The 17,963-nt window shown below is 48.7% G+C and overlaps 1 protein-coding gene across 5 annotated transcripts in view; it reads left to right on the top strand.

Moving 5' to 3' along the window:
• Positions 1–17,963, top strand: part of CHD6 (chromodomain helicase DNA binding protein 6) — a 193,912-nt gene that overhangs the window by 141,916 nt on the left and 34,033 nt on the right. For all 5 annotated transcript variants that reach the window (XM_070472634.1, XM_070472635.1, XM_020869725.2 and 2 more), the window contains 8 exons: positions 1,849–2,013; positions 3,687–3,866; positions 5,032–5,142; positions 6,798–7,000; positions 7,690–7,889; positions 8,538–8,697; positions 12,226–12,315; positions 14,685–14,788. In XM_070472634.1, the coding sequence (XP_070328735.1) occupies positions 1,849–2,013; positions 3,687–3,866; positions 5,032–5,142; positions 6,798–7,000; positions 7,690–7,889; positions 8,538–8,697; positions 12,226–12,315; positions 14,685–14,788 (1,213 nt within the window). The remainder of the gene's footprint in view (positions 1–1,848; positions 2,014–3,686; positions 3,867–5,031; positions 5,143–6,797; positions 7,001–7,689; positions 7,890–8,537; positions 8,698–12,225; positions 12,316–14,684; positions 14,789–17,963) is intronic.

The raw sequence follows: 17,963 nt of genomic DNA, 5'->3' as shown, positions 1-17,963 counted from the left end.
TCAAATGGGTAATAATATTGGCATGGTTGAGAACTGAACTTTTCAACGTGGTTAAAAAGAGGTACAGATGTGTGGTTAAGGAAGTTAAAATCCCATAGTCCCAAATTGGAATTATAGGTTATCAGTATGATTTCATGTGTTTGGTCTTATATGTGCACACGATCATACACACTGCACACACACAAACACTTGTACTTTTGCCCACTGAGTAGACCCAGGACCAGTGTCCAAGTTCGTGGCAGTGAGCATCCAGACCGTTATCTCTCACTGCCACTAACCAGCGAAAGAGGCTCTTGGACTCCTTGGAAAGATGGCTGAATCTGGGTTTAGGCAAGAAATATGCAGTGGGAGTGTGGAATATGTTATCATACCAGAGAGCAAGGGAGCTGTCGGAGACTGCTCATCTTTGACGTAACATATGAACATAAGTGAAGACATATCCATATCTTTTTCTTTACACACAGCATACCCCAACTGTGAGTTTATACTGATACCTCCAAATAGAATACCAGAATTTTTTCTAGTCTTCCTCAGAAAGCCAGGAGCCAACGAAGAGGTTCCCACAGGCCATATTTGAACAGCATTAAGAATAATAACAGCAGTAAGTGCAGTAAAGAACCAAATAGCACATGTATTATTTAAAGGCATACTTTCATTGTATTACTTAAAAAACTTAATTACAAAGATCTTCGTTAGTCACTTCTGGAGGGTGTTCATTTGGAAACTGATTAAATATGAAGAGAAAGAGCCAGACATTTAGTTTGTCTCTCCTTTCTGAACGGTACATCAGGGTCACCAAAAAATCAGAGAGGGGAATTGTAACCCCTAATGATATCATGAGTCTAGGCAGTGATCATCAGCTTCGAAAGAAAGACAAACCAGACATCATATACCTTTTGATGGAAATTTATATACCATCTGTGAAATACAGTTGCCAAGAGTAACATCTTAACCTCATTAAGTCTCAAGGTATAACTCCACTTTGGAGGAAGTAAAGGGAACAGAGGAATCTATTCAATAATGCAACCAAAGTACAGGTGGCAGAATATAGATTGTGAGGAACTACAGGGGAGATGTTTGGTCTCTTCAGCAAAGAAGTTGCATTTTAAAAAAGGAGAAAATACAGGCAGGGAGTATCTGTAGGTTAAAAGAGACTTGAAATATATCAACCAATTACAATACACGGGCTTCATTTGAATCTTGATCCAAACAAGTGAACTTAAAAACATATATATGAGATAAGCAGGGAAATAGGAACACTGGCTAGATAGTACTCAGTATTGATTTTCTGAAGTATAGCCATGGTTATATATCTTACAAGAGTCCTTATATTTAGAAATATGTATTGGAATATGTGAAGATGAAATGATACCCATAATAATCTTAGAGGATCAAGGCATAGCAGAGATGTGAAATAAGAATGACCACAAGAGGTCCTTATACTTTTCTCTGCTTTTGTCTATATGTGAAAATTTCTGTGGTAAAATGAAAAAATCTTAACAAGCGGGGCTGCTGGCTCTGAACGGGACATTTCCCCAGAGAGCAGGGCAGCCTCCTGGGACCGATGCCTGCACGCAGACTGCAGGCTGGGGAGGGAGGAAGCCAGGCCCCTCTCGGCACTGTATCCCAGCACACGGGTGTCACCCCATAAATAACGGGAGGTGGAAGGAGCGCTCTGGAAGGGATGGCTGGCACCGGGGTGAGTTCTGCTCCAGAATCAGTCCCATGACCCCCACCTCTGAGAGCCAGCCACTCACACCCTGTGGAACGTAAGCATCATTTCCCCATCCCTCGGGCTCTCACCATCCGTCTGGTGACCTGACGCGTGTGTCCCTCCTTCCTCCCCAGGCTCAGGCCCGGTGTCACCGGATAGGCCAGAGTAAAGCCGTGAAGGTGTATCGCCTCATCACGCGGAACTCCTACGAGCGGGAAATGTTCGACAAGGCCAGCCTGAAGCTGGGCCTGGACAAGGCCGTCCTTCAGGACATCAACCGGAAAGGCAGCACGAATGGCGTGAGTGTGCCAGGACTGCTCTTAGGCCTAAAGGGGGGTTGTCACGCAGCCCAGACCCCCGCACCCCCACCTGCCAGAAGCCTTCGCTCCTACAGCTGTTTTAAGGTTCTCTTTCACTAAATTGAGTCAGGCCACACATCTTTGGGGGCTTTTTGGGTGGCATGGTAGTAAAGAATCCGCCTGCCAATGCAGAACATGCAAGAAACACGGGTTCAATCCCTGGGTCGGGAAGATCGCCTGGAGAAGGAAATGGCAGCCCACTCCAGTATTCTTGCCTGGAGAGTCCATGGACAGAGGAGCCTGGTGGGCTACCTGACGGGGTCACAAAGAGCTGGACATGCCTGAGCACGAGCACACACGCACAGACATCTCTGACGGTTAGCGCCCTGGGAGAGAGGGTTACTGAGGGTGAGTCTTCATCTTCTAGATGGATAAGGGAATCCATCGGAGCAGTGAGGTGGTAGGATTGCCCAACATTCGGTAACGTTTCAGTAAATAAACTTTTTTTTTTAATATTTGTATTTTTAATTGGAGGATGATTGCTTTACAATGCTGTGTTGGTTTCTGCTGTGTAACAGCGTGAATCAACTATATGTATACATATATGGCCTCCCCATTAAGCATTTAACATTTAACATCCCCATTTAACATTGCCCTTTGGAAATGAGTCAATCTTAACCCTCTCGGCTCTATAAATTATCTACTGTCACCATGCTTTATCTGATACTGCAAACTTGGAGCTCCCCGAAGGTCTGCTATTTCATACCCAGCATCCCTAAGAGTACTTGGCATATTAAAGACATTCAGTGCATCATGGTCAGTGAAGAAATGAGTGAATAAATTATCAGTCAGCTTGAAACATGGCAGTGAATAGAATCTTTTTTCCCACCTCTGGAAGGGATAAAAGTTGCTGCTAAGATTCTTGAATTGCAGTAAAGTCCAGGCAAACAAAGCAGAATATCTCTCCTTAATCTCTGGCCCTCCTAAGTGAGCTGTCCTTTCGTCCAGATGTTCTGTATCCTCTTAGCTATGCATACGCTGCTAAGTATAATACTTCATGGTACAGCGCTGGGAGTCATGGAATTCCCTCCTGTGACTGATATAAAGAGAACCAGATTCTTAATTAGAACCAGGAAAGGGTGTTTTGAACTCCCATTTCCTGTTTTCAGCAAGCAATTGAGCAGATCACACTTGGCATGGGATCCTCTCTCTAGTTAAGAAATGACATCATTTCCAATACTATTGTTTTTATTTAATAATGAATAAATCATTATTCTCTAGCTCAGTTTGGTCCATCTGGAGGTTTTTAAAGACACAGACTCAAACTAAAACATAAAATAAACCTTAAACATATTCTCTTTGGTGGTGCCTAGTTTTAACAGTTTGTGACATTTGATAGTAACCAACATCCTGAGGAATGTCAGGGCCGTTGGGTCCTGGGCTGGGTTTTATTCCAGGGCTCCCTGTAGAGGATTGTCTACCCGCCCTCCCCATCATTCTCCTGCATGTCTTTATCTGGGTTTTCATTTTCTAAAACTTGTTGTCCATGTCTTTATTCTTCTGACATGCAAAATGAGTGGAGGGACTGGTGCTGAGTCCTGAAGGTCAGACTTGGCACTGTTTTCCTCCTGAGCACTTCCCACTTGGTGAGCGGCCTTTGGTGACCCATCCAGGTACAGCAGCTCTCGAAGATGGAGGTAGAGGACTTGCTCCGGAAAGGTGCCTATGGCGCCTTGATGGATGAAGAGGATGAAGGCTCCAAGTTCTGTGAAGAAGACATAGACCAGATCCTGCAGAGGAGGACGCATACCATCACCATCCAGTCTGAGGGGAAAGGATCCACTTTCGCCAAGGTAGAGGGCCTTCTCTGCAGCGTCCTCGTGGGGTTGGGGGGGCAGTGACAAGGACAGTCTTTATTCTTTGACCCTTATCGGCTGGGCTCCTACTTTTCTAAATGCAAAGTGTTGAGATCTTCTGGCTCTATGCCTCTTCTGTGTGCCACTCTGAAGATGCAGGTTCTTAGAAGGGGTTTGAATGATGGGTCAGAAGCTATAAAAGAACTCACCCCTTCAAATCCTTGGCTGATCTTCAGTGGGCAGGGAGGACAATTGGGTTTGCAATTTGCACTCCTCATTATGCACAGAGATTGCTCCAAAATCTTCAGTTGGTCATCTCAGTTCCCTTGTAGGGTACTCCCAGGTCAATGTCAGAGGGTTGAAATTTCAGTGAGCACTCTATTCCTCAAACTCAAGCAAGTATTCTGTTCAGTTCATGAGACTTGAGAGAGTATTTATCCAAGATTCCCAGCTTCTAGCCTAGGTGCCTCTTTCCTCTGCCCTTCAGGTCACTGGGTTTAGAATTCAACTTAACCAAACCACTTACAGATCCCTGTGGGGTTCCCTTGCCACAGGCTCTCTGAGCTTTGTAACCTGTCTGTAAATCACCGGTCTGGTGACTTAAGGGGAGAGGGCTTTTCCAGGGATGTTTTGCACTTAAGAGGCATAACTTACTTCTGCAGACCTCATACTGCCCAGCCAGGGCCTGTCCCAGCATGGACACTTGGGACCTGGTGAACTGAAAGAAAAACCATGTCCAGGGAAGTTGTAAGAATCAACCCTTTCATGGGCAGCTGGACATATGCTTGCCATTGTCTTCCACGGGCTTGTCCTCCTGCTTCTGAGTTTAAGTTACAAAAAATGATCCTGTAGGTTGAAATTGTAATTTCCTCACCCAATGTTTGAAATAAAATTTAAAAAGAATAGCTTTACAATATTGTAGTGGTTTTTGCCATACATTGACATGAATATTGTAAAGTAATTAGCCTCCAACTAATAAAAATAAATGAAAAAAAAAAAAAGAATAGCTTTGAGATTTTCACTTAACATTTTAGCAGCTCTGTTAGAGGTTTTGATTTTGAATGCAGATGGAGCATATACTTGTGTCTCTGGTGCCATGGAGCTCACAGGGTGTTTATTGATTGTATTCAAATATGGTTTATTGGTTCTTTCTTCTTCACAGGCTAGCTTTGTGGCTTCAGGAAACAGAACGGATATTTCCTTAGATGACCCAAACTTTTGGCAGAAGTGGGCTAAAATAGCTGAACTGGACACTGAAGCAAAGAGTGAGAAGGTACAGCTTTGAGAATATTTTATTTCATTGAACATTTCACAGATATCTCATAGGGCCATAAACTCCTACCAGCTCAAACCATGATTCACTCTTGAGCCTTAGTTCTTTAATGAGATGCTACATGTAATCTACTTAAAACATGCTTGCCACATAGAGCTTGAGAAATGTTAACTGTATTTAAAATGACCTAATGGGTACCTGGGAAATTCTATTAAAACTGGAATTTCCAGTTTTAGTAAAAATTCACTTAGAATTGGAACTAACCAAACAGATCAAGATCAGCCCTGTGACCCAAGCCAATATCCTGTCCTTGGCATGTGACTGTTTTCCTCTATTTTAGCACTTCCTATGCATGGAATTTTACCTCTGACAAACATTAGTGGAAAAAAGCATGAGGTGGAAAAGTGTATTAGGTTCCCCTCCATTCTTTCAGTATCTTGAGTGTTTCTATTTCTGAACATGAGGAAGAGAATGGCCTTGGAATAAAACCAGGGTTTGAATACTGGCTCTGCCATCGACTGGCTGTGTGTCTTTGGGCAAGACACTTAAGTGAATAAAAGAGAGACATGTGAACAAAGGAGGTGGTGGCACCCAGTTTGCAGAGTTGGAGGTAATGCTGTGAAGGCAGCTGCTTCCAGCCCATTGTGAGGCTCCCAGAAATGTCAGCTGCCCTACCCTCCATTTCTGACCCTATCACCTCCCTTAGAATTTAGCACAAGTCACTGTTTGCCTGTCTCCTTGGATGAGTGTTGAACTCTCGGGGGCTCACAGACCCAGCAGACAGTCCCTGCTTTACACCCTGCTGATTCAGTAACCAGCATCCAGCCTTGCCAGTTCTTCTGTAGGATCACCAGAGGTTACTTAGTCTGGCCTCTTCTAACAGGAGGATTCTGCCGTCCCCTTAGTAACCTCTTTCTGGTGTTGTCCAGTGTCACAGTCAGTAAGTGACTCAGTGTGCAGGACAGTGGGCAAGAGGGGGAAGAAAAGGCCTTGCCCTGAGACAGTCAGAAGCAGTTGGAGCATCCAGGCGGGAGGGAAGATGCAGGGACGACATCCAGGCCACATAGATGAGTGTGCAGGGGCTTAGCCGAGCTTTGGGAAGAGGCCTAAGGCGGAGGGGGTGAGACGCATGAAATGATGGAGACCAGAGAAGTGGTCATGGTTGTGGCCGAGGGAGCCACCGGAATGGGTGCGTTTCTCTCTCCCGTGAAAGACTGAAGGTTAGTGGCGCCAGTGGAAGGCACAAAATGAGGCAGCACTAGTATGTGTTCGTCTTCAGAAAGTTGCCTAGCAGATGGAATTCTCCGACTCCTGTCTCCAGAGCCGCCTCCGCGCGCTGGGCAGAACAGCCGGGGTGCCCCAGGCAGCCACTCCAGCGCTGGGGGGCCTCGCCCCTGTTAGAAAGACTGCAGAACCAGCAGATGGTGGTGGCCAGCCCTGGAGGGAGGCAGGGGGACAGGCCAGCTTCAGCAAGTCCCCGAGTGTCCCCTCTGCTTGCCGTGGATCTGGCAGGTGTGCTGGAAAGGCCTTTCCTGCTGGCGGACGAGACAGGGGTGTGGTTCTTCCCCGTGCGTGTGCTGAGGGGCGGCTGCAGGGTCCGCCATGATGGCGGAGGGAGACCAGGGCCTCTCCCCAGCAGTCCCCTCTGCCTCCAGGAGAGCCTGGTGCTCGACCGCCCGCGCGTTCGGAAGCAGACCAAACACTACAACTCTTTCGAGGAGGACGAGCTCATGGAGTTTTCAGAGCTGGACAGCGACTCTGACGAGAGGCCCACAAGGTCCCGGCGCCTCAATGACAAAACCAGGCGCTACCTCCGGGCCGAGTGCTTCCGGGTGGAGAAGAACCTGCTCATCTTCGGGTGGGTGTTGGCTTCGCCTCTTCGCCCTCGTCGTTTTCCCCTCTTCTGTTCTGTCGAGATGTGTCCAGCGGGTCTCTCCCCTCCCCTCTGGGGTCTGGGCGGAGGGAGGGTCTGTTAGAGGAAGAGAGAACTGAGCTTTCTGCCCGAGGGCCCCTCAGTCAGTACGCTCCGCCGCCATTTTACGGCCGTGCCGTGATTCTCCCGTGTGTTTGTCACAGCAGATCTCTGGGACTCATTTGCTGCCTGGTACTGATTTCCGGCCTTTCCCCCCAAGGACGTACAGGAATCAGTGCAGCAGATGTTAGCGTTACCGCATGATGCGTGCCGGGCTCTGGCGCTGGTAGAAGCCGAGGGTTTAGCTGCTGGGAGCCCCTCACCGCTTTCCAGCACTGCAGCTGGACTCTGTCTTAATTCCAAATGTATCCCTCACTCCAGATACTGTCACCCCTCCCTCCTTAACATTCTAGGGGCCGTATGAAGCTCTCTGTGTCCAGTGTCCGGGTCCCCTCGGGCATTTGGTGGGCTGCAGTGTGCAGGCCTCCGAGGCTTTTCCGGAGACAAAGCCCCCAGGGAAGTTAATAGACCCCACTAGGAGTCGAGACACGCTCTTGGCTCCTGTGTGTCCCGCCGTGTGGAGGGCACGGCTGGCTCTTCCTCCCTCTAACGTCCTTCTGGGGGTCCACTCTCAGCTGGGGCCGGTGGAAGGACATCCTGACGCACGGGCGGTTCAAGTGGCATCTGAACGAGAAGGACATGGAGATGATCTGCCGGGCCCTGCTGGTATACTGCGTCAAGCACTACAAAGGGGACGAGAAGATCAAGAGCTTCATCTGGGAGCTGATCACGCCCACCAAAGACGGGCAGGCCCAGACGCTCCAGAACCACTCAGGTGCGGGGCAGCGGGGTGTCCTTCCCTCCCTCTTCCGCGCTGGTCCACGTCACTGTGCTTCGAGGACTTCTCTCTCTTCTCAGGTGTATTTCAGAATGCCGCCGGTGGGAAAAGATGCTGGGTTTTGTTCATTTCCATTCTCCTTCCCACTCATCCATGTTACCTGGGATGTTTTAAGTGTGGCTGGACCCTCTTGAAGTTGCCCGCTCCTGCCCACTGCCCTCGGGGTCACAGCATCTCCTCCTGTGACCCGAGGACTCACAAAGCATGCTCTGCCCCAGCTCCACCTCTTTCTGTTTCCTGGGACTGCTCCTTCCCTGTGCTGAGCCACAGCTCGCTCACCTTCTCATCTTCAGGTTCAGTGTTCCTTTTCCCCAGCTGGGTGGTGGGGTCCCCAAGGACACAGGTTCGGCTGCACCTTTCTTGATCCTACAGGGACTTGGTAGATTCTTCCTGACTGACTGAATGGACCAGGGGTTCACTGAGTAGGGGATTGGGTGCTCCCTCGCCATCCCTGGCTGAGGAGCGGGGTCCTTTGTCCAGGGCCACCACGCGTAGCCCAGCTGCCCCCCTGCTGCCCTAGCCCAGCTCTGTTCCGACAACCACATTGAAGGCACCCTGGCTCACCTCCCTGCCTTTCTGACTCAGGCTTGTCCGCTCCGGTCCCCAGAGGGAGGAAGGGGAAGAAGACGAAGAACCAGCTGCTGCTCCCAGAGTTAAAGAACGCAGACTGGCTGGCCACCTGCAACCCCGAGGTGGTCTTACATGACGACGGCTACAAGAAGCACCTCAAACAACACTGCAACAAGTTAGTGCCCCTCACCCCTGGTGGGAGGCCACCGGGTGCCCCTGGCCCACCATGCAGGGTCAGAAAGGCAGGTGGCTCTATGCTGGAAGCTGGGTCAGGGTTCATTCACGCTGAAACCTCTCTTTTTTCTTTTTTTTGGAAAAAAATATCTGTTTAGCTGCACCAGGATCTTTGATCTTCATTGTGGACATGTGGGATATTTAGTTGCTTAGCTGTGGCATGTGGGATCTAGTTTCCCAACTAGGGATTAAAGTCAGGCCACAGGAGTCTTAGCCACTGAACCACCAGGAAAGTCCCCTCTCTACCTCCTTTAACCATCTCTCTTCTCCTCTGGAACCTGGCCTTTCTTACCAGTGGAGTTCCTACAGAATCTTCTGACCTGACTCTCAAGATCCTCTGAGGACACTGGTGATTTCACTGCTTTCCCCTCCCTCCGTCCCCAAGGGCATGTTAGCGAGAACGGAGACTGGCCTTGGTGGGCACCACGCTCAGCTCACCATGCCGAGTTCTTCCTCTTCCCGTTTGCTTTGACATCCATGGCCGCCTGGTGTTTGATGGACACACATCTGATATAGCATTCTTTATATCCCAGGGCTAACAGCTGGGGTGGGGCAGGCAGAGATAAAGAAAACAAGTGATAGAAAATGAACCTGTCCTTGTGAAGTTTAGTTGAGAGTGACAGCACCAGCCACAGTGACAGGTTTGCATGTGGATACACAGAAAGGAGGCTAGCGGGGACAAGGACTCCTTGATGGATGGGAGACCATGGAGCCTAACCTAGGGCTAGGGTTAGGGCTCCTGAGGAGTCTGCTGTCAATATTAATATTAAGCTGCCATGTTTCTTGAACAAGTCAGACATTATTGAAAAAATGGTATTTGGGGAGAGAAATAATCTGGTAACAATTTACAAGATGGAGTAGGTGCTTACCTGGAGCTGAATAGCCAACTCTGAGTTTTGTCATCATAAATGTTGATCATGATGACCTAGATTAGGATGCTGACTGTAGAACCGGGGAGAAAATGTCAACTATGAGAGGTGTGACTAAAGGAGAAAGCATCATGTGTGATGAGGGACATGAAAAGCTGGTAACTCCACGGTTGTGAGCCTTGTGGGCTGGGAGAACAGTGGTGCTTGTCTCCATAACAGAATCGTTACATTCGTTAAATGATGAAGAGCAAAGCAAAGGACTACAGTTTTGCCTTATTAAGTTACAGCAACAGCACTTGGCTGCCCTGTCCCCAGCTGCAGATGGGAGTCTGGAGTGTTGGAAACAGGCTGAGCTGGAGAGGTGGACATAGAATTTCCCCCACACCTGCACGGTCATCACAGATGCTAAGCAGAATTAATTGTAACTTCTGAGAAATCCTCAACATTTCTACCACCAGCCCCAACTATCTCCTGAGTGCAAGCCTTACCCCAGGAATCAAAGAATAAAACAGTAACGCAGTTCTCTGGGTTTGAAGAAACTGACTGCTGTTTATTCTTCTGAATCTGGTGGAGACCACTGTCTTCTTGGTTCTGGCTCAGTGAGACCTGGAGACTCAGAGCTGGTGGGGCCTTACAGCGCCCCCCACGCAGCCTGGGAGTTCTGTGGGCAAGGAGTCCTCCAGCCTCCGCTCCAGTCTTCCTAGTGATGGGAGTTTACCTCTGAATTACCAGATGATTCTAAGTCATTGTCCTTCTGTGTATTGAATCTACAACCTGCTTCCTTGAATTGTCCACCCTTTGCTCTTAGATTCTGGTTCTCTCCTGAGCAGGCAGGATTGCTTCAGCATACCTGGCCTGTGAGCTTCTAGAATTATGGGCTCTTTCACTAGTAAGTTTACTGCCACCCCTGTATCAGATGAGCTCCCTGTGTGGCTCAGCAGTAAAGAATCCTGTCAATGCAGAAAACCCAGGTTCAGTTCCTGGATCGGGAAGATGTCCTGGAGAAGGAAATGGCAACTCACTCCAGTACTCTTGCCAGGGAAATCCCATGGATAGAGAAGCCTGGCGGGCTACAGTCCATGGGGTCATAAGAGTCAGACACGACTTAGTGACTAAACCACCACACCACCAATATCAGATGAGGGTCAAGACAGGCTCTTCAGTCAGGACTGCCTGGATTTAAATCCTGGCCACATTACTTACCTGCAGGTGAATTATTTTAAAAATAAGGACAGTAGTTCCTTGTTGTTGTTTGGTTGCTAAGTCATGTCTAACTCTTTGCAACCCCATAAACTGCAGCACGCCAGGCCTCCCTGTCCTTCACTAACTACTGGAGTTTGTGCAGACTCATGTCCATTGAGTAGATGATGCCATCCAACCATCTCAACCTCTGCTACCCCCTTCTCCTCCTGCCTTCAGTCTTTCCTAGCATCAGGGTCTTTTCCATTGAGTCAGCTCTTCACATCAGGTGGCCAGAGTATTGGAGCTTCAGCTTCAACATCCTTCTAGTGAATATTCAGGGTTGATTTCCTTCAAAATAGTTCCTACTTCCTAGCTTTGATTTGAGGATCAAGTGAGCTAAGACATACTGGCACATAGTGAGTATTCAAACTGCTGTTTGCTGTTGTTAGTAGCATGATAGTACTGAGAGTGCATGAAGTTGTTACCAGAACTTCAAAAAGCTAAAAAACAGCTGCTTCAGATCTAAGCTCAAGAAGCCAAGACAGTGATGTTGTGTTCATGGGTGGGTAAAGTGACCGGAAGGGAACACCAGTGGGGCCTTGTGGGGAGATGTTCTATTTCCTGATCTGAATCCTGGATACACATGTGTGGTCAGTATGTGAAGATTCATCAAGCTGTGCTTTTGTGCAAAGCACACTTTCTGGAAGTAGATTTCATACTGAGAGAACAGTCATTTTTAGAAAAAGAGAAGAAAGAAAAGGCAATACTGCAGTTTTGTTTGGCTAAAGTTAAGGGTGTTACAGGCTTCCCAGATGACACAGTGGTAAAGAATCCACCTGCCAATACAGGAGACACAAGAGACATGAGTTTGATCCCTGGGTGGGGAAGATCTCCTGGAGAAGGAAATGGTAACCCACTCCAGTATTCTTACCTGGAGAATCCCATGGACACAGGAGCCTGGTGGGTTACAGTCCATGGAGTCACAAAGAGTCGGACACGACTGAAGCGACTGAGCATGCAACAGGCACCTGTACAAGTGAAACTATTTGAAAACATCACTGTTCGATGTACCCCACTCAACTAGGAAATAGGTAACGAGCCTCTTGGAAGGCAGCTCTGCCCTAGAGGTCGAGTGGCCACGTGGTCAGGGTGAGTCATCTTAAGGCCCAAGGGAGCTGCTGTTTTTCTACTCCCCTGACCCCCATGGCTCACAGGGTAACCTTAACAGATAACTGACAAGATAACCTTTTCATGTGTGAAATGGGGATGACCACAGGAATGTCTGCCATTAATGTTCTCTTTTTCTAGTACTCACGACCTGGGAGCACCCAGAATTGCCCTGGGTCCCTGAGGGAATGGCAGTGCACAAGCAGCTGATGGGTTCTGATGTGTTTCTTTACCGCGTCCACCTTTCCTAGGGTCCTTCTGCGAGTCCGGATGCTCTACTACCTAAAAGCTGAAATACTGGGAGAAGCAGCCGATAAAGCATTTGAAGGAGCTCCAGCCAGGTAAAATAGGTCATCCTTAACGCCCAGTGTGAAGGAATTGCTATAAAGTACCTGTTGATGGAAATGGACAAACCTACCTGTGTTTCATGAGGCCTGTGTTCACTCCCTCCCAGGACCCAGTCCCTGGTTAAAGCAGGCTGATAGAGTGAGGAGGATTCAGCCAGGTCATCTGTGAGTGCAATAAAAGAAAAAGGGGTTGTTTAAAACATAGCTCGTGGGCCTCTCTCATCTTCTGAGCTGACCCACGCTCTGTCTGTGGAGAGTCTCCCTGAACAAACCTTCTTTCTCTTTAAAAAAACAAAGAAACAAAAACAAAAATAATATGGCTCTTGGTAAGGTTCTTAATTGTTTCCCACCCACGCCACCACCACCACCCCCCACCCCCGCCCCCTGCCCCGGTAGTGTTGTAAAATTGCTTTTAAAGCAGTCATTTCTCTGCCTTAACTGACCATTGTCAGATGGATATGAGTGACGTTGATGTTTGACGTAGCAGGTGTAGACAAAGCTTTACCCACTTTTGGCCTCAGTCCTCTTCCACCTTTGAGTGGTTCTCCTTTATTTGCTTGTTAATAATACTTAGTCATATTACTGATGCTTTGTCACCTGTTAGATGTGTCATGCCTTAGTTTTGTAAGCTAGGGTTTCTGAAGCTGTAGAATGCTGAGGTTTGGGGGAAGAGACTACTGAGCCCCTGGCTGCCACTTGATCGGGCTGTCAGATAGCCACAGTGTGTGAGTGGGATCCCAGACACCTCCTTCGCCATCCCTTCCCCCAGACCTGCAGTTTCCTCTGGCCCCATACAGGACTAGTCTTCCCCCAGGACTGCGAGTGTTGGCATTTGAACTTTGTTTGAGATTCCCCAGGGCCGTGGTTCCTTCCCTGTCTTTCTTCGCATTGGGCAGTGCTCATGGCCTTAGTGGTCACAGGAGCATGAAAGGAGGAGAGAGGTGAAGGGCAGTGACGGTCCTACCCTTGAGCGTTCTGTGATCAGGAGCAGTCAGCTTGTTGACTGTTACCGTTGGCTACACATTGCACAGTTACCGTGGGCATTTCTAATGAGGATAGGGAGGTTGGGTGTTCCAGCAAAAAGGTCCAACTTGTGAGTCATGTAAAGGCAGCAGAATTCAACCTGATTATTTATCTCCTGTTACCTGGTAGAAGTAATCTACCTGAGTTTAGTTATTCCCCTGTCGCCTGCTTGCTTAGACCTGCAGATGGAGGGAAGTGAGTGGAACATGAAAAGACTAAGTCCACTTGCCCACCTTCTTCCCCCTTTCATTTGCTTTCCGCGGTGTTAGTTGTCAGTGGTCCTATTCAGGTTAAATACTTTATGGTGGAGAAATTGCCATGAGGAACGAAACACTGCTCACCCCAAAAGAGTTGTTCAGCACATGGCACCACACAGGCAGAGCAGTGGGCCAGGTGGGGAGAGGTGCGGTCAGGGAGCCCCACCCCTGCAAGGAGAGCTGGGCCTGTCAAGGGGCAGGCAGCCCTGCCCAAGAAGAACCTGATGGAAGAACCAGCTGGAGATGTTGCAGAGGAGGCATTCCAGGCACCTGGGAGGTGGGAGGGAGGAGCCATCCAGGTGGATTTCTCCCTCAAACCCCAAAGCCTTCCAAGAGTGAGGACGCTGTTCAGACAAATAAAGCCAGTTAGCTAAGGGTCCGTGTGAGCTCTCAGAATGTGCACAGAAACCCAGAGAGGGACCTATCCCTGTAGGTCTGCTCCCTGGGGTGAGCCGCATTCATCCCTTGAGCCAGAAGTTTGACCCAGCAGACTGTTGGCGGACCCTGGCCAGGATGTTGCTCCTGTTGCGGCGTCTCTCCCCTGAAAGTCTCTCTTCCTCCTCTGTGCGCAGCAGTGCAGACTGGCTCATTCTTGAATAGTGCTCATGGACTCTACATGTCAGACTAGGGTGCCTGGGCACATTTCAGCCTTTGATCATGTGTGAATTCAAACACTTGTGGGGGTGTTCTGCCTTTACCTAGCAGACATACTGATGGCTTTAGCTGTGGTTGTCGACTGAAGGTGCACATTAGAATCGCCTGATGTGTGTAGAGCCCCTGGCCCCACCCCAGACCGACTGGCAACAGGTTCTCCACAAGGTGCTTTCAGATTCTGCATCATTTGGTCTGAGTGGAGCCTGGACATCAAATACACCTGCTGAGTCACTCCCCGTGTTAACTGGATGCAGGGCCCTGGTTAGGACACCTGGGCCCCCGGCTGTCTGAATCCTCCCGTTTTTGTTCCTTCAGCCTCTAAGCGTGCACCTAGGGATGTGGCTTAGCCTCGGGGCTCCAGCCAGGAGCTCCTGTGTTGTGTTCTGTCCATGTGGAAGGCACTCTGAGTTCACGCCCTTCCTTCCACAGGGAGCTGGATGTGCCCCTGCCTGACATCGACTACGTGGAGATCCCGGTGGACTGGTGGGACGCCGAGGCCGACAAGTCCCTCCTCATTGGCGTGTTCAAACATGGTGTGTATGTCAGTGCATGTTTTCTCTTTGCTGAGAAATCCCACAGGCCTGTCGTGTGTCTCCCTTAGAAATTAGAGCCTCCCCTCTGTCCTCTGAGGAATTTGCCCAGGTGAGTGTGTGAGTCTTGCAAATACAGTAAGTGTGACTATCGGTGAGGCCCCTTGAAAGGGTGGTGTGTCTTCCTCACTAGTGTGTCTGCACATCAGGGACTGTCCCTCTCTCGTTCACTCTCACAGACCTAGCATCCGGCCTGGTGACTGTCACATGGCAAGCCCCAGGATTTCTGGAGTGAAGCAATAAATAAATGGGGAAAATGTTAGGTTTTACCATTTCACATGTATCCAGAATTTCAGCTTACCTACTTAATTCCTAGTACATAGCTTTTGCCCTATTTGGTATAAAAATTTAAGAATAGAAGATAGCATAGATATCTTTTTTTTTTTTTAATATAGTAACCTAGAGACCAAAGGGAACTGAGAGAGGTTTTTTAAAATAGCTTGGTAAAACTGACATGAATGGTGTTTTCTTCATCTGACTCTGTTCTAAGTACCTGCCCTTGCTTTCAGCCGACTGTTTAAATGAATAAAGCAGGTCCCAGAACATATTCACTGTAATGTACCTGATACACACCTTCCCTGTCCAGTGAACTAGCCGGCATTTTGAGCTGGAGAGCAGGGGTTAAAAGTGGGAAGAGGTAGATGTCCCTGGCCTTCACTGCCAGCTCTGTCACTTATAAATGTGTGACCTCGGGCAAGTCAGAAACTTCTCTGACCTGTTTCCTCACCTGGACACCGGAGAGAGGACAAGACAGCCCTCCTGGAGGGTTGTAGGAGGATTAACTGAGACAGGGCATGTTGGCAGCCTGGGCAGCACTTCGCGCGTAACCGGTGCCTGGTGCCATCCACCGCCACTGACCCCTCTGCCTCTGGAAGGTGCACTTTCTTTCTCACACGCGCCCTATCGGTAGAATTCTTTAACGTTTGCAGGCCAACCTGCAATATGTACATAACAACGATGCACATACCTATTTTAATGAGGAATTCCTTCAAAACATAGATTCTGGTGTTTGCAGGGAGGCCTGGTGTTGTTAGTGTCAGGATCATCAGCAATACTTTCCTGGTAAATTAATACCTCCCATCATTGTGTAATGACCCTCTGTATCCCACATTGTGCTTTTGGCTTTAAAGACTTCGTATGTGATGAGCTTAGCAGACACACTGTGAAGGCGGGGAAGACCTCGCCTCTGTACCCAGTGCTGGGGGACTGGCGTTACGCCACGCGTGGTGCTGACCGACTCACTTTTGGATGGGACCAGGCCCATGTAGTGGGACAGGGATATTGGAATCAAACCTAGGCTGGGCTGGACAGAGGCCTGTGGTTGGCTCCATGGACCCATCCTCTTTGGTGTCTTGCGGAGTCCAAATCAGATTCCGCTCCTGGTGAGGTGCCATCCAGCAGATAGTCCATGGGCCTCGGCTTAGACCTGTGCTCACTTGGGTAACACACCTCATCATGCTACGTAACAGCCCTCTCCGCAGAATAATCCAGCCCACATGGTGTGTCTTACCAGGTGACAGGCGCTCTCAGATACCCAGCAGCCGGTGGACATGTGACATTTTCAGAGAGCCACGCTATCTGGTGTTTTATTTTTCAAGGCTCCATCAGGAGCTCTCTCTGCCTCACCTCCATGCCCTGGCGATACAAGTATGAGCCGTAAGGCTGCAGCCATTTTCTCTGTTAAGAAACATGCAGCTGTTCATTGTCCAAGGTTTCATGGCTCTTTTAGTCCACCCCAGACATAGTCTGCTATGACCCTGCCTAGATGAGAAGACTAAAGCCCCGGTTCCATCTCTGAGCTGACCACCATGGATGAATTGGCTGCGTCTTTGTTGGGGCTTCTGCTGACAGCAAGAAGGACACTGCAGCAAATCTGTTCTGAATGATGCTCTTGTCAGCTCTTGATCACAGGAAGAAATGGCCACCGCCCCTCTAGGGCAGCCTGGACTTAGGAAGTAGTCATCACGCTGTGGGTTTTAGTATCCCAGTTCACATTCTTACAGAGGAACTTTTAAACTAAGTGGACAGGGGCAGGCAGCCTGTTGCTCGACTGTTTGTCTTTATGTTGCTATCCCACACCTCCTACTACTCTTCAACAGTCAGGGTTTTCTAGGGAACTGAATCAGTCACCCTCGCCCACACCCAGCTCCAAAGCTGATTGAGAAAGAGAAGTGGAGAACCTGTGCAAACTTCATACCTAAGCACGAGAAGTCTGCAGAGGAGGAACCCGCCTGGGTAGTAGGCACCTCTTTTCCTGGGGAGCGGCAGGTGGAGATGGTGGCAGGTGCATCCTCAAAATGGTAGGAAAGTCACAGGCATTCCTGTCTTGGTGTGAGCTGAGGCAGAACAGGGGGAGAGGGTGAGAATGGTTCTTCCTACAATGACTGTTGGAAGAGGATCCAGGCCTAATTGACACATCCAGGCAGTTGTTAATATTGAGTTTATACAATGTCAGGCACTGTGTGAGGAACTGAATATATAATGCCAAAGCAGATACAGATTCTGTCCCTGGGAAGCCCTCAGTCTCATGAGAGAGATTTAAAGTAATCACACTATCGCCCTGAGGAATGACTGAATAAAGAACATTAGGGACCTATTTCTCCCACCATATGCCTCGGGCAAGCAGCACCTGTCGTGAAGAAGGCAGAAGAGTCTCTTTGGATTAAAAAATGAAGTACCTGAAGCCCCTTAGAGAAAAAGTACCAGGTGCTGCCTGCCTGTGAAGGCTAGACCAGCATCAGCAGTGATAGCAGAACAGAAACCAGTCTAGAAGGGAAATACCCAGCAAAGTATAATCCAGTGTGTTTGATCAAGCCAGTTCTCATTTTCAGCACAGCATCTACCCTAACCTGAGATAGGCTCTCTGTACTTACTACAGAGCTAGAAATGGACTTTGTTAGGAGCAGCAAGAAAAGGATTTTGATGATTGTATAGGAGTTCCCCCCAAATAGTTGATGTGACAACAGCTATGACCAAATACCCGGTCTCATTATAGGATTACATTAGAGTCAATAAAATAGCATTCTCAAGCATGGTGTTATCCAGTTAAAAGTGACATTGTTGAATTGTTTTGCCTGCCTTCTGGGGTCTTTTTTCTGGGTCAAAACTCCTCCATCTG

The sequence above is a fragment of the Odocoileus virginianus genome, chromosome 9 (assembly GCF_023699985.2).
Source record: "Odocoileus virginianus isolate 20LAN1187 ecotype Illinois chromosome 9, Ovbor_1.2, whole genome shotgun sequence".
Classification (NCBI taxonomy): Eukaryota; Metazoa; Chordata; class Mammalia; order Artiodactyla; family Cervidae; genus Odocoileus; species Odocoileus virginianus.
The sequence above is the reverse complement of the archived record's forward strand: the minus strand, read 5'-3'. Positions and strand labels throughout refer to the sequence as shown.